Here is a 15,888-nt window from a genome sequence, read left to right as displayed (position 1 = left end):
ATATAAGGAATTAAAAAAAGCTGAATTATTAGAATTTAATTAAAAACGTGGAGACTAGAGGCCAGGTGTGGTGGCTCATGCCTGTAACCCTAGCACTCTGGGAGGCCAGCGGAGGCAGGAGGATTGTTTGAGCTTGAGAGTTAATAGAAAATAGAAAAACTAGCTGGACATTGTAGTGGGCATCTGTAGTCCCAGCTACTCAGGAGGACTGAGCAGGAGGAGGATTTCTTGAGCCCAGGAGTGTGAGGCTGCTGTGAGCCAGGCTGAAGCCACTGCACTCTAACCTGGACAGCAGACAGAGATTGTCTCAAAAAAACAAAAATGGGGAGACTAGAGCTGCCTTGTCTTATTCTTGACTTTATGGAAAATATGAAAACACTCAGCAAAAACATAAAACTTTCGAGTCAGAAAATTGGGGGAGTCTTAGCTTTGAGCAAATTTTAGCAGTTTAAAGTTAGATAAGCCGCTAGCTTCTTTGAGCCTCAGTTTCTTAATTTATCAAATGAGTTTAGTGGTATAAAGTTTAACCTAAGTTCATTGCCCTATTCATGCTTTTGATGTATTCTAGAATGTGGAGATGTACTGACAGAGATGAATTCATGAGTATGTAAGAATGCTCCTTTTTCTCTCATCCTTCAGCCCCCCCAGTTTAAAACCTCCCAAGTCTAACTCCAAAGCGTCCCTCTCCCTCACCACCCAAAGGTCGTCCAATTCTTAGTTTCCCAATCCCCCAGGGCAGAAATGATCTCCCCTTAAACTCCCATGGCCCTTCGTCAATACATCTTTAATAGCGCTTATTACAGTCTTCCTGAAATACCTTGGTTTCATGAACTAGCTTCAGTTTTGGACTGGGTTTGCTGAGGAAGGTGCCTTGTCTTTCATTTCTGTCCTGTCTTAGCAGATACTAAATACAAGTGAATTAAGCAATGCATTCAATCAGCATCACGCCCAGTAGTCCTACAGTCACTGTCTATCTCTCCTACACTTAATATATTGTTTTAAAAATGTTGGCTACAACATATTCAGGTTTTGTCAAGAGTTCTTGCAAATTACAGACTTGTCCTTTAGTTTCCAGATAGAAGAAAGGAGGAGGAATGCTGTCAAGTTCATAAAATTAGGGACCACCTCAGAAATGTGCAAACATATACTGACATGACATGTTTCTTACTTTGGGGGCCTTGGAGTTTTTAGTTCCTCCATCTTTCTACATTATTTTGGTTTCCAGATTTGCAGATTGATCATGTATTGTTTCATGATTAGGATGGAATTGCTATTGCTCTGGATTGCAAAAAATAGTCTGCAAGCAAGCTGTGCTTCCATTTAAAAGCTCCATTTGCTGTCTCCATGAGCTAGTGGTACTCGATAGCGTTTTTCATTTGGATTCTAATAAAAAGGCAAGTTTTAAGTTAATCTCTAGGGAATAAGCAGTTTTTCAGCTCAGATTTTCCTCTGGCCTGCTTTGCAATTAACGAAATCTAACAGGTGGACTTGGGTTGGGGTGGAGGGCGACAGCCCCAGGGTGGGCCCAGCACTCAAGGGCGGCGCTGACTCTGACGCCTCCGCCCCGGGGCTGGGTGGGGAGGGGAGGATGTCACTTATTGGCCGGCAGAGACCAGGGCTTTGACCAATTGCCTGGAGCCGGGTCGTCATAGCAACCGGGCACGCTAACTTCCTGGGAGCCTTGCTTCAAGGGAGGCCTGGTCGCTGGACAGCAGGGCTCGATGGCGCAGAACCTGTACGGTCCCCGAGTCCGGATGGGCAACTGGAACGAAGACATCTACCTGGAGGAGGTACGGGGCGCGTGGCCGAGCTCACCCGCAGCTCGGGGACCCCCAAGCCGTGCCTAAGCTCGTGTTCCCCGGCTGTGAGCGCCTCAAGCCTTCCCTCTCACCCCGGAGACAGTGGGCACCCTTGAACTCCCACCCTTCTCAGAACTTCAGGGATTCTCATCTGCTGTCCCGAAAACCCAGGTCTCCTGGCCCTGCTCTGAGCACACTCACTCTCCTTTCTGTGGGTACCTTCGCTTCCCAACCTCCAGGTACCAAGGGAGGTATCCAGAACCCCGCTAAACTCGTCCTGTCCCTTAAGAGTGTTACAGTCCCCAGGTGAGAGTGCAGGCTCTAAGGAGGAAGGCTGCCCTCCCCACCCTGTCCCTGCTGCCTGCGGGGTGTTCTCCTCCCCGCCTCAGCCAGGTCAGGGCTGGTGGGGGAAGGGCGCACTTTCCAAGACCAATCCTCGCTCTCAAGGGAAATCTCAGCGGGGACAGCCGGGCTCCAAAAGTTGTCTCTACCTGGAGTAATTATAGGTGATGTTCCACCCCCCCTTTTTTGTGCCCTTCTTATTTTTCTAAACTTTCTACGATGAAGTAAAACTACTAAAGTAGTGCTAAAAACTTTTCCACTATTCCCTTTATTATGCTCACCTTTCGTTTCCTATAACAAAATTTTGATTTTTCAACTCGAAGTGTTTCTGAGTTAAAAACTCCCAATCATTTGTACTTTTCAGTACTGGTGTCAGCGTTTAGGGGTTCACCTATTTTTCTCTTTGCCCAGGAGCGCATGAAAGACTTCTTAGAGAAGCGAGATAAAGGGCAACTTCTCATACAGAGAAGCAGAAGATTAAAAAAGAATCTTTTGAGACCGGTAACTTTAAATGCAAATGTTGTTTTCAAAATTCTGTCCAATTAAGTGTGAGTATATGTTAAGCAAGAAAAGAAAAATCTCAAGAATGAGCTATTTGGAAAATAGTTTTTTTTTTTTTTTTAATACTCTGAAAGCAACAGTGTTTTAAATTACTTAACACTTCAGAAACATGAGGGAACTCTGCTTTTAATTATGTTTACTTGCATTTTCCAAATAAAGAAAAGAATGAATCAATTTATAAATAAGTAAACTGCTTCTTAGTTGATGGTCAAGAAATTTTCAGTAGATGTTGAATAGATTAATAACAGAGTCAAGTCATGTGACTCCAACTTCATTTGATGTCATTTGGGATGATTGGGGGGGCTTTGCTTTAGGAAAGGGAAAGGAAGAATGAAGTAATGGTCTGGGGGAATCCAGTGAAATCCTTACCTACTCAGATCTTAGTCTGAGATGGGAGGAAGGTCTGGCTGGGAGAGGCCTCAAGCTGTGGAACTACACGGTTTAAGTAATAAATGGCTATTGAAATTGTAGATGCAGCTTTCTGTATCTGAGGATGGATATGTTCATTACGGTGACAAAGTGATGCTTGTAAATCCCCAATACCCTGAGGCAGAAGTTGGTGCATCTCTGAGTGGGGACCTGAGCCTGTGTATGACTCCCGATGAAATTCAAGCCCATCTGAGTGATGAGTTGGAGCTGCCCTGTGGGCTGAGCGCAGTTCCAACTAAGACCCCGGTCGGCAGAAACACATTTATCATTTTCAGGTAGAAATTCATTAATTTTTGTCCCATTTTCATCATCAATGTCTATTTTCACTTGTAGTTTAAGGATTCCCTTGGGGCTGGAGCAGCTGACTGGAGGCAGAGGTTACATGAACATTTTCCATTCTTATCTTTTGTGCTTACCTTGAGAATTACTGTCAAAATTACTTCTTTCCTTAGCAAGCAGGATAATTGGTCATTTGTGTTCAATTCAACATGCTTAATTCATAAGCATTGGATCTAGGGAATTGAAATTCATATTCTGCCTGGAAGCAAAGTGGGTTTTTCCAATAACATTTCAGAACACTTAAGCTCATTTGAATACTCTCATTGTTCTTAATGTTGCTACATTATTTTTTACAACAAAAATATAGAATTGAATACAAGGTGGCACTGGGCAGGCTTTGCTGTTTTAAAATTAACTGGTCATTAAAAATGTGGTTGAAGGCTAGGTACATTAACTCACACCTGCAATCCCAGTGCTGTGGGAGGCTGAAGTGAGAGGACAGTTTGTGGCCTGAGCAATACAGAGAGACTCCCCCTAACCCACCAACTCAAAAAAATGTACTTGAGGAGATTTGGAAAATAAGCAATTAAATTCTCAGAGAATAAACAGAGATATAATCACAATGAAAACTATTGCTAATTCATGATAGTCATGTTCATATTACAAGAATATAGCCAGTTCTTTAAGTTATTGGTTGCAGCTGTACTTGTTGTTTGGCATACCCATGCTGGAGTCGAACCCTCCAGCTCAGGTATATGTGGCTTGTGCCTTAGCCGCTTGAGCCACAGGTGCCAAGCTGTCCTTTAGGTTCTTAATTCAGATTTCTTTCTTTCTTTCTTTTTTTTTCTTTTGAGACCATGTCATCTGTTGCCCTAGAGTGCCCTGGTGTCATAGGTCACAGCAAACTCTTGAGCTCAAGAGATCCTCTTGTCTCAGCCTCCAGAGTAGCTGGAACTACAGGTGCCTACCACAACTACAAGCCAGTTTTTCTATTTTTAGTAGAGATGGGGGTCTAACTCTTGCTCAGGCTGGTCTGGAACTTCTGAGCTCAAGCAATCCACCTGCTTCAATTTCCCAGAATGCTAAGATTACAGGTGTGAGCCACCATGCCCAACTTAATTTAGATTTCTTTTGAATTCAGGTAATTTATATTAAGACAAATAAAAATTGACCATAACTTTCGTTTCCCAAAAGACTGAGAGAGAAGATGTATTAAATGCCTACAAATGTGTTACTGGACCAAAAGGGCCTGGCCGCCTATTGCTGTCAGCCAGTATGCAGGAGGGGCTAGGTCCACCAAACTTAATTTGTCAGGAGGCCAGAATTCTGCAGAACAGTGAGAGTAGCCTCTCCAAGACTGCTCTGTTCTTCCACTTCCAAAACCACAGTTTTATACATAAAAGTTCAAAGTAAAAATCCTGTTAATCTTTATCTTAAATAACAATAATCGGCATAACAACATTCCAGTTCACAATCAATTGCCCTAAACTACTCAAGATATATACTTTTAGGTTAAAGCTGAATTTACAGAACAGCAAGAGATGTGAGGTGACGGTCACGTAGGACCCGGACCTACAAGACCAGCTGTGTCATCTTAGTCCTGGCCTGAATAACTCCATCTTATTCTCACTACATGTGCTTTCATTACCTTGGTTCTCTCTAAAGATGTCAATGCATTTGACCAGAATTTCTCAGTATATATTAGTATGACATGCTGAGTCCACTCTGGCCAAAAGCCCACAAAGCTCTGCTCTGTGGACTGGCCTTGGTGCAGGACAGGGATTAGGGTGCCAGCTGGAACTTAAGGCCAAAAGGAAAGATCTTTTATTTAGTTATTCACCAGCAATAGTATGTAAATATATGTTATCAGAAAAGTTAATTATTACCAAAATCACATACCCAGAACATAGAGCGACAGGACGATTCTAACACAGAGAGTTTACGTTATGCCCATTCTCCACTGGCAGCTTGGACCCAGACGCCACTGGACAAGTCCTCAGATATGGGCAGTACTTCTGCCTTGGGATAACAGGAGGATTTGAAAACAGAATGGTGAGTCATACTTTGCATGTCTACTTTGGATCAGTGTTTTTTGTTTCCAAAAACAGTCCAACAACTATATATTGAAGAGGACAGAGAACGCTGTACTCGTGGGCTCCATCGCTGATTTCATTATGGTTTTAGCTTCAACATTTCATTTCGCAGGAATTTTTGACTTCACAGATTGTAAACTGTAATTCACAGATTATAAAAAATACACCCTTAAAAGCTAAAGAGTAAGGGAGAAAACCACTTCCACTTTGCAGATGTTTACAGTTGACTTTTGCTTAAATTTATTCTTTAATCCACTTGAAATTTACTTTGATGAAGGGTTTTATATGAATATCTAAATTTTCCCTAGGCATCTTTTACTCTTGAATAATTATTCCTTTCTGTACTGATATTTGATGCTCGGCACCCATTAAATTATTACCTACATTACATCCTGCTTCTCAGCTTTCTATTTTGATCCATTGGACTCTAGATGTCTAATTTTATTCTAAAGACTATAGTGTTCTAATGATTATAGCTTTATAATCTCTCTCTCACTCTCTTTTTTTTTTTTTTTTGAGCTATAGACGTGGGCTCCATCGCTGATTTCATGAGCGTTTCAGCTTCAACATTTCATTTTCATGGGAAGTTTGGGTCCAAGTCTGTCTCCCTCTGTTTGCTGCCCAGGCTAGAATGCAGTGGTGCCATCATTGCTCACTGAAATCTCAAACTTCTGAGCTTATGCCATCATCTTGCCTTAGTGTCCTGAGTAGCTGTGAGTACAGGTGCAGGCATTACCACACCTGATAATTTTTCTTTCTTTCTTTTTTTGTAGAGACAGGGTCTCACCTGTTTCCCAGGCTGGTTTTGAAGTCTTGAACTCTTGCCCTCAAGCAATCCTCCTGCCTCAGCCTCCTCAAGTGCTAGGATTATAGGCATGCGTCATCGTTCCCAGTCTCTATGTTTTGACAATACATAGAGCTAGTTGACTCTCATTACTTTTCTTTGTCTGAATTATGTTAGGAATCAACCTTTCAGTTAAATGTGAACAGCCATTTTTTAAGTTCTTCTTTCCCTGTGGGAAGGAATTACATGGTACTTTGATTGGCATTATAACATAAATTCATGTATTTAGTAGCTTTGCAATATTTGTTCTTCTGAGATGTCTCTCCATTCATTCTCTCAGTAAAGGTGCCAAAAACATGTATACACATTTTAAGAAAAGGAAGAACCATATTAAAACATAACTCATTGACATTTGACTTCTGCAATTACAAGAGGTGCTCAAACATGACTTGTACTCACCTTTTGTTATTGGCATATGTTGAGAATTATAATTTTTTTTTTTTTTTTGCAGTTTCTGGCCGGGGCTGGGTTTGAACCCACCACTTCTGGCATATGGGGCTGGTGCCCTACTCCTTTGAGCCACAGGCACTCTCCGAGAATTATAATTTTAATACAGTTTTCTTCTTTCTTAAAATGTGTGTACATTTTTTGGCACCTTCTGTGTTTCACTCAGTAACACTGAATTTCCTCACATAGGTTTGACATCCGTCTTGTTAAGGTTATTCTTTAGTATCTTGCATTTTGAAATGCTATTGTAGACAGAGACTTTTGGTAGAATAAGGATAGAACATTTGTTAGAATAAAGAATGTCTTCTTTTCTTATAAAAATAAAAGAAAGCAATTGGTTTTCATATTCACCTTTGCTGCGATCCCTTCCTCTCATTGATTCAGACAGTTTTTGGGTGGATTCTCTCATGGGTAGACATTTCATCTTTAGGTGATGACCATCTTCATGCTTCTCAAATTCTCCTGCTTCTAATTTCCATTTCTTGTCTTTGAATTAGCAACAGGCACTTCTCAGGCATTCATAAAAAGTCTGGTGATTTGCATTTCTGATTTCATCATTGTTTTTCTTTACATGACCAAAACCACCTGTGGTTTGAGACAAACATTCTTTGCCGTTCGTTTTAAATTCTGGTTTTCTTGTTGCTGTGAAAGGCACTGTCAGTCTCCCTGACATAGAGTAAACCTGTGCTATGCCTTAGGTCCACCTCCGTTTTTCCCCATCCAGACTCTAGCTAATTGCCAGGTCCTTTCTCCTGTCCCTCAACACTGCTCTGCCTTTGTAATGTACTGTGGCCTATCCAGGCCCCCACCGCCTGGCCCCTTAGTGTATCCTGATGCAGACCATATGAGATGGGGAGCTGCCAGATCCATCTTTTGGAAGCTCAGGTCTGGTCACCGCCTATCCAACCTGCCCTCTGGATGAAGTTCTGGCTGATCGCTGTGGCATTTGAGGCCCTCTGTAATATGCTATGACATAGACCTCACCCTCCCCATGCACACACACCCCCAGGCCTCAGCGCCTTTCCTGAGTCCCCAGAAGAGATCCTTTTTCTCCCTCTGCTGTCCTACAGCTGGCTGCAGTTCCACTGGGCAGCCTTATAGGCACAGACAGGAGGCTCTATGCTCCATCACCTCCTCTGCTAGGTGGAGAACCTCTGGAGGATAGTGACTCATGTCTGCCTTCCCCACAGTACCTCACAGCACAGCCTTGCACGTGAGAGGTACTTATCAAAACCCCATCAAAATATGCAGACATTACCTCCACATCCAGAGTGAGGGGGAACCTGGGAAGACCAGACAAGGAAGTAGCATCTCGGACTTTCCGGCAGGGTGGGGTGGTTTTAGGCAAGGTCACAGGCAGCCAGATAACTTGACATCAATTCCCAACATGGACATTAACTTCAGAGAAGTGTGGGTCACCTTGGAGGCTCACAAGTGAATTGATATTCACTATGATGAATTGATATAAGGCTGTGATGATGTCGTTTTGAACATCATAATGGTATTTCATTACATGCAACATCATTTACAATAAATAACATATTGATCTATGTCCTCTGCCCTGACAAAGTGAAAGAAGGGATCAGAGGACAGGGAGTGGGAAGGAGAGAGAAAGATTGAATTTGGTATTTGGAGGACAGGAAAGTAGTTTGAGGCACGTGTGTGTTGATCTGAGCCTTCTGAGACAGCGTTTCTAAGGCAGAGGATAACTGAGCTTTCTCGTACAGTCAGCAAGAGCAGGTTTTTGAAAACTGCTGTGCCTTCCTTGTCATTTAGCCAGCTGAATAGCTGGCTTAGTCATCTGCTGTTTTCAGCTGTTTTTATCAAGTGACCATAGGACCCTTCTGAAATCGTCTAAGAGGTCCTGGCTCCAGGAGGTGTACCTGACAGATGAGGCATCCTACAGAAACTGCTGGCAGGCTGCCCTCCCCGATCCCCAGCTGCGCCTGGAGCACGAAGGCTTCCCGGTCCCTGTGAGTGCAGCCTCGGAAGATGGGGGCACAGTTTACTCCTGTCTCTATCTCTCTTTTTTTCATGCATAATTCGAGTTTGGAAGGCACTGATTTGCTCTGTGGCAGCCTCCTGCAGCGGAGTTTCTCAACTCTGGCTGCTCACTGAAGTTACCTAAGGAGCTTCCTGAAAAGTACAGAGGCCCAGGCCCTGCCCCTGAGACCAGGTACAGAGCCACCAGGTACAGAGGTGAGGCCATCAGGACTGGGATGTTGCCCGCTTACTTTCAGACTTCTGTTCTGTACTAATTTTTATTTTTTTCAGACAGAATCTCACTCTATTCATCTATGTCCTCTGCCCTGACAAAGAGAAAGAGGGGAGCAGAGGACAGGGAGTTGGAAGGAGAGAGAAAGATTGAATTTGGTATTCGGAGGACAGGAAAGTAGTTTGAGAAGGAAAAAGCAGACTTACTTTCAGACTTCTGTACTAATTTTTATATTATTATTATATATTTTTTTCAGACAGAGTCTCACTTTATTGCTCTGGATAGAGTACTATGGAATCATGGCTCACAGCAACCTCAAATTCTTAGGCTTAAGCAATCCTCTTGTGTCAGCCTCCCAAACAGCTGGGACTACAGACGCCCACCACAATGCCCAGCTAGTTTTTCTATTTTTAGTAGAGATAGGGTCTCACTCTTGCTCAAGCTGGTCTCCTACTCCTGAGATCAAGCAATCCACCCACCTTGGCTTCCCAGAGTCCTGGAATTACAGGTGCCAGGCCTTCGATGCTATATTAATACTAATTCACCTGTGGGCAGCCACATAGGTGAGCGCAGTTGTCCTGCAGGGCAGGGTCACTCACCTTGTCACTGCAGGATGGACATTTTCTCAGGACCCTGGGCCCTGTGGGACTGGAGCCTGAGGCACAGCCCTGATGGGAAGGCTGAGGGTCTGGTAGGCACACAGCAGCCCTCCCCATGTCCAGAGCCAGGGGCTTTCCTAACCATGGGGCATCCAGCAGGCTGAGTGGGAGGGCTTGGCTGGAGTCACTGCAAGATTTATAGGGTTTCTATGGTCACTACTCACTGTCCAGGGAGTGGAGTGGCCACATTGAATCCACCTGTCTCCCCAGTCTGCCAGGTGGAGCCCAGGTTCACAAGGGCTTCCTCTAAGCGTGGAGGACATATGTATGACCCACAGTGATATAGGCTGGACACATTTTATTCTTCAGCTGTTCTTTGATGAGCTTTTCTCTCCAGAGAAGTCCCTTTTGTTTCCATGATTTAAAATGTCAATGCCTCAGTTTCCTTCTTTGTAAATCAGGGACGTTAATAATCGCCACCCCTTATGAGGTTTTGTGAAGACTAAATGCTTAGTATTAATGCATTTAGGGTGCTTATTAGAAAAGTGCCCGGCTCACAGAAGGCACCGGTGTGGGCACCAGCTTTCCTTGTTGCCACGATTGTTGCTGTTGTTACACTGTTGTCTTTACTGGAGTTGTTAGATGAGCGGTGTCCCAGGCACTGGGAGGTCTTTTCTCCAAGGCCAACTCACCATCTGGCCTGAGGCAGGTCTCTGAGGCTCATTAGGACAGGGCTTCACATCCACAAAGTGGGGAACCTCCTACCGTCTGAGCCACCTTGCACAGGTCAGTGCCGTCGAGGCAGAGACCACCAGGAGCCCCTGTAGTTGAACACTTGCCTTTGTTACTTGTCCCAGGGAGGGAGAGCACCCGGGGGGAGCAGGGGGCCGCTCAGTAGGAGGGTGCTAGGAGGGACACTTATAGAATTGGGCTTTGACTGGGTGTTTTGGGAGAGAGTCCCAGGAAGTGGGGCTTTGCTCTGCAGTGGATGTAGTCAGGAATCAGGGGGTAATTCTATGGTCCCGTGTCTCACTAAATCTTGTCTCTAGGAAGGGAAGCTGGAGCAAGGACAAAGCTGTCATTAGTATAGAAGCATTGGTCACTCAGATTGCCCCTGAGAGGGGGATGGTTGGCATTTGTGACTTGGACAGTGCCGGGTTTTGTCTGTATTTAGATGTGATGACGGAGTGGTCTTAACTGTGTCTGGACCCATCCTGGTCGCAGAGTGGCCTTTCCTCATGCAGACTGTCTGTTCCCAGGGGAACGTGTGAAGGCACAGCTGTGAGTGCCAGGCCAACTCCTGGATGTCGGGACTGCTTTTTCCTCCTCGAACAGCTTTTAGCTTGCATGAGTCAGAATTTTGAACTATATTAAAATTTTTAATTTTTAATTTTTTAAGAGTCTTTTTCAGGGTCTTCTGTCCACCCAGGCTGGGCTGCAGTGGTGCGAGTGTAGCTCACTGCAGCCTTGAACTCCTGGTCTCAAGTGATCCTTCCACCTCAGCCTCCCTCGTAGCCAGGACGACATGCACAAGTACCACGCCTGATTAATTTTTAAATTTTTTTATAGAGACAGGGTCTCACAATGGTGCCCTGGCTGGTCTCAAACTCCTGGCCCTAAGTGATCCTCCCATCTCAGCCTCCCAAAGTTCTGAGATTACAGGCATGAACCCAAGATTTTGAAACAATATATATATTTTCAGATTATAAACATATGTTTACTTATGAAGAGTCAGGAAAGCACAAAAATAATAAGAAAATTACCAGTAGTTTCACCTTCCAGAGAAAGCCCTTGTTGTTTATCATTTCTTTCTCTGAGCATATGCTATGTTTTTTTTTTTTTTTTATAAGATGGGACATCATTAAGATTATTTATTTATTTTTCCACTTAGTAATACCACCGATCATGTTTCATGTTGGCAAAGGTCTTCTAACATAACTTTGAATGATTGTTTCATCATATAGATATCTACAATAATGTATTTGATCAATCCATTATGGTTTGACTTCTAAATTTGTGTATGTGTGTGTATTTATATGTGAGGGCTGTTCATGTAAAATGAAAAATGGTATTAACAACGTCTGGATACTGTATCCAGACAGTCCTTGTATGTGTGCAGAGTCACCAGTCACTTAAAGAAGGAGATACACTCTGAGCAAGTGTCACTAGGCGGCTTTGCTGGTGTGAGCGCCTGAGGGTCAGCGTTCGCAGACCGAGAGGGTGCAGCCTCCCACGTGCCTGGCTTGGATGGTATTGTGGCCTATTGCTCCCAGGCTACAAGCTTGGACAGCATACAATAAGTCCCTGAGTTACAAACATCCAGCTTATGTACAACTTGCACCTATGAGCAGAGGCTATTACAGGTGATAGGTGAATGTACCTGTTCCAGCTTACATGCAAATTTAACTTAAGAGCAAACCTACAGAACTGATCTCATTCGTAACCCGAGGACAACCTGCAGTACTATTCTGAATATTGCAGGCAATGGTAACGCAGTGGCACGTGTTTGAGTATCTAAACGTAGAGAAGGCACAGTAAAAACATAGCATTAGAATCTGAAGCTCATACAGGTAGTCCTTTGTTGACTGGAATGCTGTTGTACCTTTCATGGCTTGTGTGGCTGAGTAGACATGGTTATATATATACATATATTTTACTAAATTGCAATAAATATTTAGTATACTTGAAAATTTTTGCTTTTGGGAAATTGGAGGCCTTAATTCAGAATGCTAATAACATATTTTCTTTATCTGTGAAGGCAAATGCAAAAATTCTCATCAATCACTGCCACACAAATCGCGGCCTGGCAGTCCACCGGCATCTTTCTTTAAGGTACTGTAACACAGGTAAAGCTGCCGCTCACAGCTGTACAACAAAACTTTGTGAATGGGGCTGGCAGGGGGTGGGCAATGTGTGGCTACACAGGCACAAAATGTCCTATGCTGATGAAATATTGTCATATAGAACTTTGATGGTGTAGAAAACCCTATTAGAGAAAACCCCCATTATTCTTGTATACAAGTCCTTCCTTCCCCTAACAGCCTCTTGTGGGATCCTCCCTGCCTAATCCTTGCCCAAACAGGGTGAAACTTCCCTGCAAGCATGTCCCCGTGGCATCATACAGCAGTCTGTTTCTCTAGGTGCTTTTGTGAAGAGATTGACAGCTTTCGCACCAGAATTAATTCTTTCTTGCTCCAGCACCTATTTTGGGAAGGAAGTGGAGGTTGTAGCTCACACATATCTGGATTCACACAGAGTTGAAAAACCAAAGAACCACTGGATGCTGGTTACCAGGAATCCTGGGAATGACTCGTCCACCATGCTGGACCTGCCCAAGCCACCAGCAGAGGACACTCGAGCCGTGGAGCAAGCCATGGGCCTTAACGAGCAGGGACACACCTAGCACATGTGTGGTCTCTCAGGCCCTACTCTCTGCAAATGTAGCCCTAAAAGAAACTGAACCTTGGTCAGGCCTTGCACTATTTTAAAGTAAGGTATAGAACTCTTTGAGAACTACATTAAAACAAAAACTGTATTAAGGTTATAGAATTTGTGGTGGGAGTCTAGGGCTGAACTCCTTAGGTGTGGGGAATAAATGGCATTTGAAAGTGACAAATGATGGCCCTTTTTTAAGAACCAAATTCTGAAGAACTCAGTTTCTTCTACTTTAATCTTTCATAGAAGCTTCTTTGAGAACTGTGTGTGTGTGTTTTAAAGTTCAATGTTAAAGTTATTGCATAATGTCTGTGTAATAAAGCTATCAGAACTACACTGAATTTTTGGCACCCCCATTTTTTCCCCTTAACTCAGTACAATGAACCAAAAAAAATCAACAATGTGTAGCTATAAGCTGTGGCCTTACCTGGAATTAAAAATTCCTCTACCCTCTTGTAAACTCTCCTGTTTTGGTTTCTACCTCTGATTTGGGAGGTCTGGACCTCTACCTGACCAGTAACCTAGTACCTTACAATGGCGTTCACGGCAGACACCTTATCTCTATGCTGTCCTTGAAAGTGGCACAGTACTTGTGGGGCCCCTGTGCTTAGAAAGTTCCTGAAAAAATAAACAAATATATATATATATACCTTTCCATTTATTTGTTCACCTAGCCATTCTTCATAGAGTTCCTATGATGTGTAAGGGTTTAGAATGGGATGAAGGGGCCCCAGCCCTAGAGGTACAGGTAAGCCATGAGGCTGGTTTGTAAATCAATGAGCTGAAATCAGTGCCTGGGCCCCAGGCGACATGGGTGTGCTTTAGATGGAGCAGCTGCTGAGGCACAGACTGGCCCTGCTCAGGGAGGCAGGTATTTTCCCCTGACCTCTGCAGGATTTGGGGCAGTAGTTCCATCCTAGGAACTTTAACAATTACGGATGCCTGGGCCCCAGCTTAGAAATTCTGATTTAAAGGTCTGGGGTGTGGCTTGGGCATCAGCTTTGTCAATGTTCTTTACTGTGGTTCCCACATGCAGGCTAGATGGAGACCCACTGTGAGGAGGCAGAGAGGGACATACCACATTTTGCCACGCACTGTGTGCTCCCATGTGTAAGGCCTACCTATGATTTTTGGCCCAAACTTTCAGGAAAAAACAAAAAACACTTTTGTTTTTATTTATTTATTTATTATTATTATTATTAATTTGTTTATTTGTTTTTGGCTAGGGCCGGGTTTGAACCCGCCACCTCCTGTATACAGGCTGGCACCCTACTCCTTTGAGCCATAGGTGCCGCCCTGTTTTCATTTTTAAATCAAATTTTTATTTGTTTATATCTAGGTACTTGTTTTTTGTACTATAAAGGAATTTTAGCATTTGTTTTTTAACATAGAATTACACTTCGAATATATCAGCATAAATAAGAGAATTAAAAACATTTATATAGATACGGGATTACTACTCCTGTGTCAATATAATGTGCAATCCTTATTGTTCCCTCAAAAATTTAGGCAAAAGTGCCCATTATACACAGCAAAATACAGTAGGGGCTCCTTAGGGGTCTGTATTCCAACCCCAACTTTAGGACGGTCAGAAGAGGCTTTCCCCAGTCTCTCAGCCGGCTGCACATTGGAATTGTCTGAAGAACATGGAAAAATCCCGCTGCCCAGACTGTGCTCTGGGCCATTCAATCAGAATTTTGGGGTGGGGCTTCAAAAAAAATACAGATACTTGGGCCCACCTCCAGAGAGTGGCATCTAATTGGTTTGGAGTGGAGACCAGGTATTAATGTTTTTATAATTGGCTAGTTTATTTTAGTGCGGTGCCGCGGTTGAGCGCCTCTGGCTTAGCTGAGAGCAGAGCCGGGTTTGCCTGTGCGCCTCGGAAGGGCAAACCCAGGACTGGCGGTGGGCGAGTTGGACTCCATGTGGAGAACGACATTCCTTAACGGCTCCAACTCTCTGCACCAATTGGGGACGGAGGTCTTTCTGACAGCCTCCGGACTCCTGATCCTTCTTGAAGGATCCCTCAGCGTAGTGCCGCCAGGAATGAGCCCCACCCGCCAACTTTGCTCCGTCCGGCTCTGCTGGCGACTGTCACCGGCTGACCTTGGTGGTGCAGTGCGTCATTTTAACGTGCACGTTGAATCAGAGAGGGTAAGATAGGGAAAAGAAAACCCGTGCATCTCAGAATAGATGAAATACACTCACCAACTAGGAAGTGGGCCCTTGTGAATTGAGGGCGCCCTCACACACACCAGCCCTGTCAACTACACCTCGGCACTGCCGTTAAGCACCTTATAAAATTACAAAGTGATTTTCACCACGCTCTGGGACTGGACTGAATCTAGTGGATTGCTGTTTCCCATGTCCTGAGGAATATGTGTTGAGGGAATGAATGAGCACTCCTCCTTTCACAGAAGAGGCCCCAGGCTTGCTCAGGTCACACACAAGCAGAAGAGCTGAGGCAGGTTCCAGTCAGGAATAAATGTGTTCCCGCCTTCAAGGCTTCCAATGGGGAGAGGATTAGCAGCAGGTAAGGCATTGAAAAGGCAGAGGGTCAGAGTATGGAGGTCTGTTTTAACATGGGTCAGAGATAGCATGGGAGAGCAAAGTTAGGCTGGGTGTGATGACTCACGCCTGCAATCCCAGCACTCTGGGAGGCTGAAGTGGAAGGATCCCTTGAGCTGAGGAGTTTGAGACCAGCCTGAGCAAGAGGGAGAGCCCATCTGAAAAAGAGAAAAAACAAATTATCTGGGAGTGGTGGTGGACACCTGTAGTCTCGTTTATTTGGGAGGTTGAGGTAGGAGGATCACTTGAGCTCAGCAGTTCCAGGTTGCTGTGAGCT

The 15,888-nt window shown here is 44.2% G+C and overlaps 1 protein-coding gene across 1 annotated transcript; it reads left to right on the top strand.

Moving 5' to 3' along the window:
- The first annotated feature begins 1,674 nt into the window (after window positions 1-1,674).
- Window positions 1,675-13,594, top strand: CFAP161 (cilia and flagella associated protein 161). Its single transcript, XM_053594771.1, has 7 exons — window positions 1,675-1,790; window positions 2,553-2,642; window positions 3,174-3,406; window positions 5,378-5,462; window positions 8,609-8,767; window positions 12,367-12,440; window positions 12,807-13,594. The coding sequence occupies exons 1-7, from the start codon at window positions 1,722-1,724 to the stop codon at window positions 13,009-13,011; spliced, it is 915 nt and encodes a 304-aa protein (XP_053450746.1). The 5' UTR covers window positions 1,675-1,721; the 3' UTR covers window positions 13,012-13,594.
- The last annotated feature ends 2,294 nt before the right edge of the window (window positions 13,595-15,888 follow it).

Source organism: Nycticebus coucang, chromosome 6 (genome assembly GCF_027406575.1).
Source record: "Nycticebus coucang isolate mNycCou1 chromosome 6, mNycCou1.pri, whole genome shotgun sequence".
NCBI classification, from domain to species: domain Eukaryota; kingdom Metazoa; phylum Chordata; class Mammalia; order Primates; family Lorisidae; genus Nycticebus; species Nycticebus coucang.
Note: the sequence above shows the minus strand (reverse complement) of the source record. Positions and strands in the feature narration are given on the sequence as shown.

Excerpts from the sequence above, each read along its gene's own strand:
- CFAP161 (XM_053594771.1), top strand. The coding sequence starts at position 1,722 with ATGGCGCAGAACCTGTACGGTCCCCGAGTCCGGATGGGCAACTGGAAC. Across the intron at positions 8,768-12,366 it reads ACGAAGGCTTCCCGGTCCCT|GCAAATGCAAAAATTCTCAT; the intron begins GTGAGTGCAGCC and ends TTATCTGTGAAG. Across the intron at positions 12,441-12,806 it reads CACCGGCATCTTTCTTTAAG|CACCTATTTTGGGAAGGAAG; the intron begins GTACTGTAACAC and ends TTCTTGCTCCAG.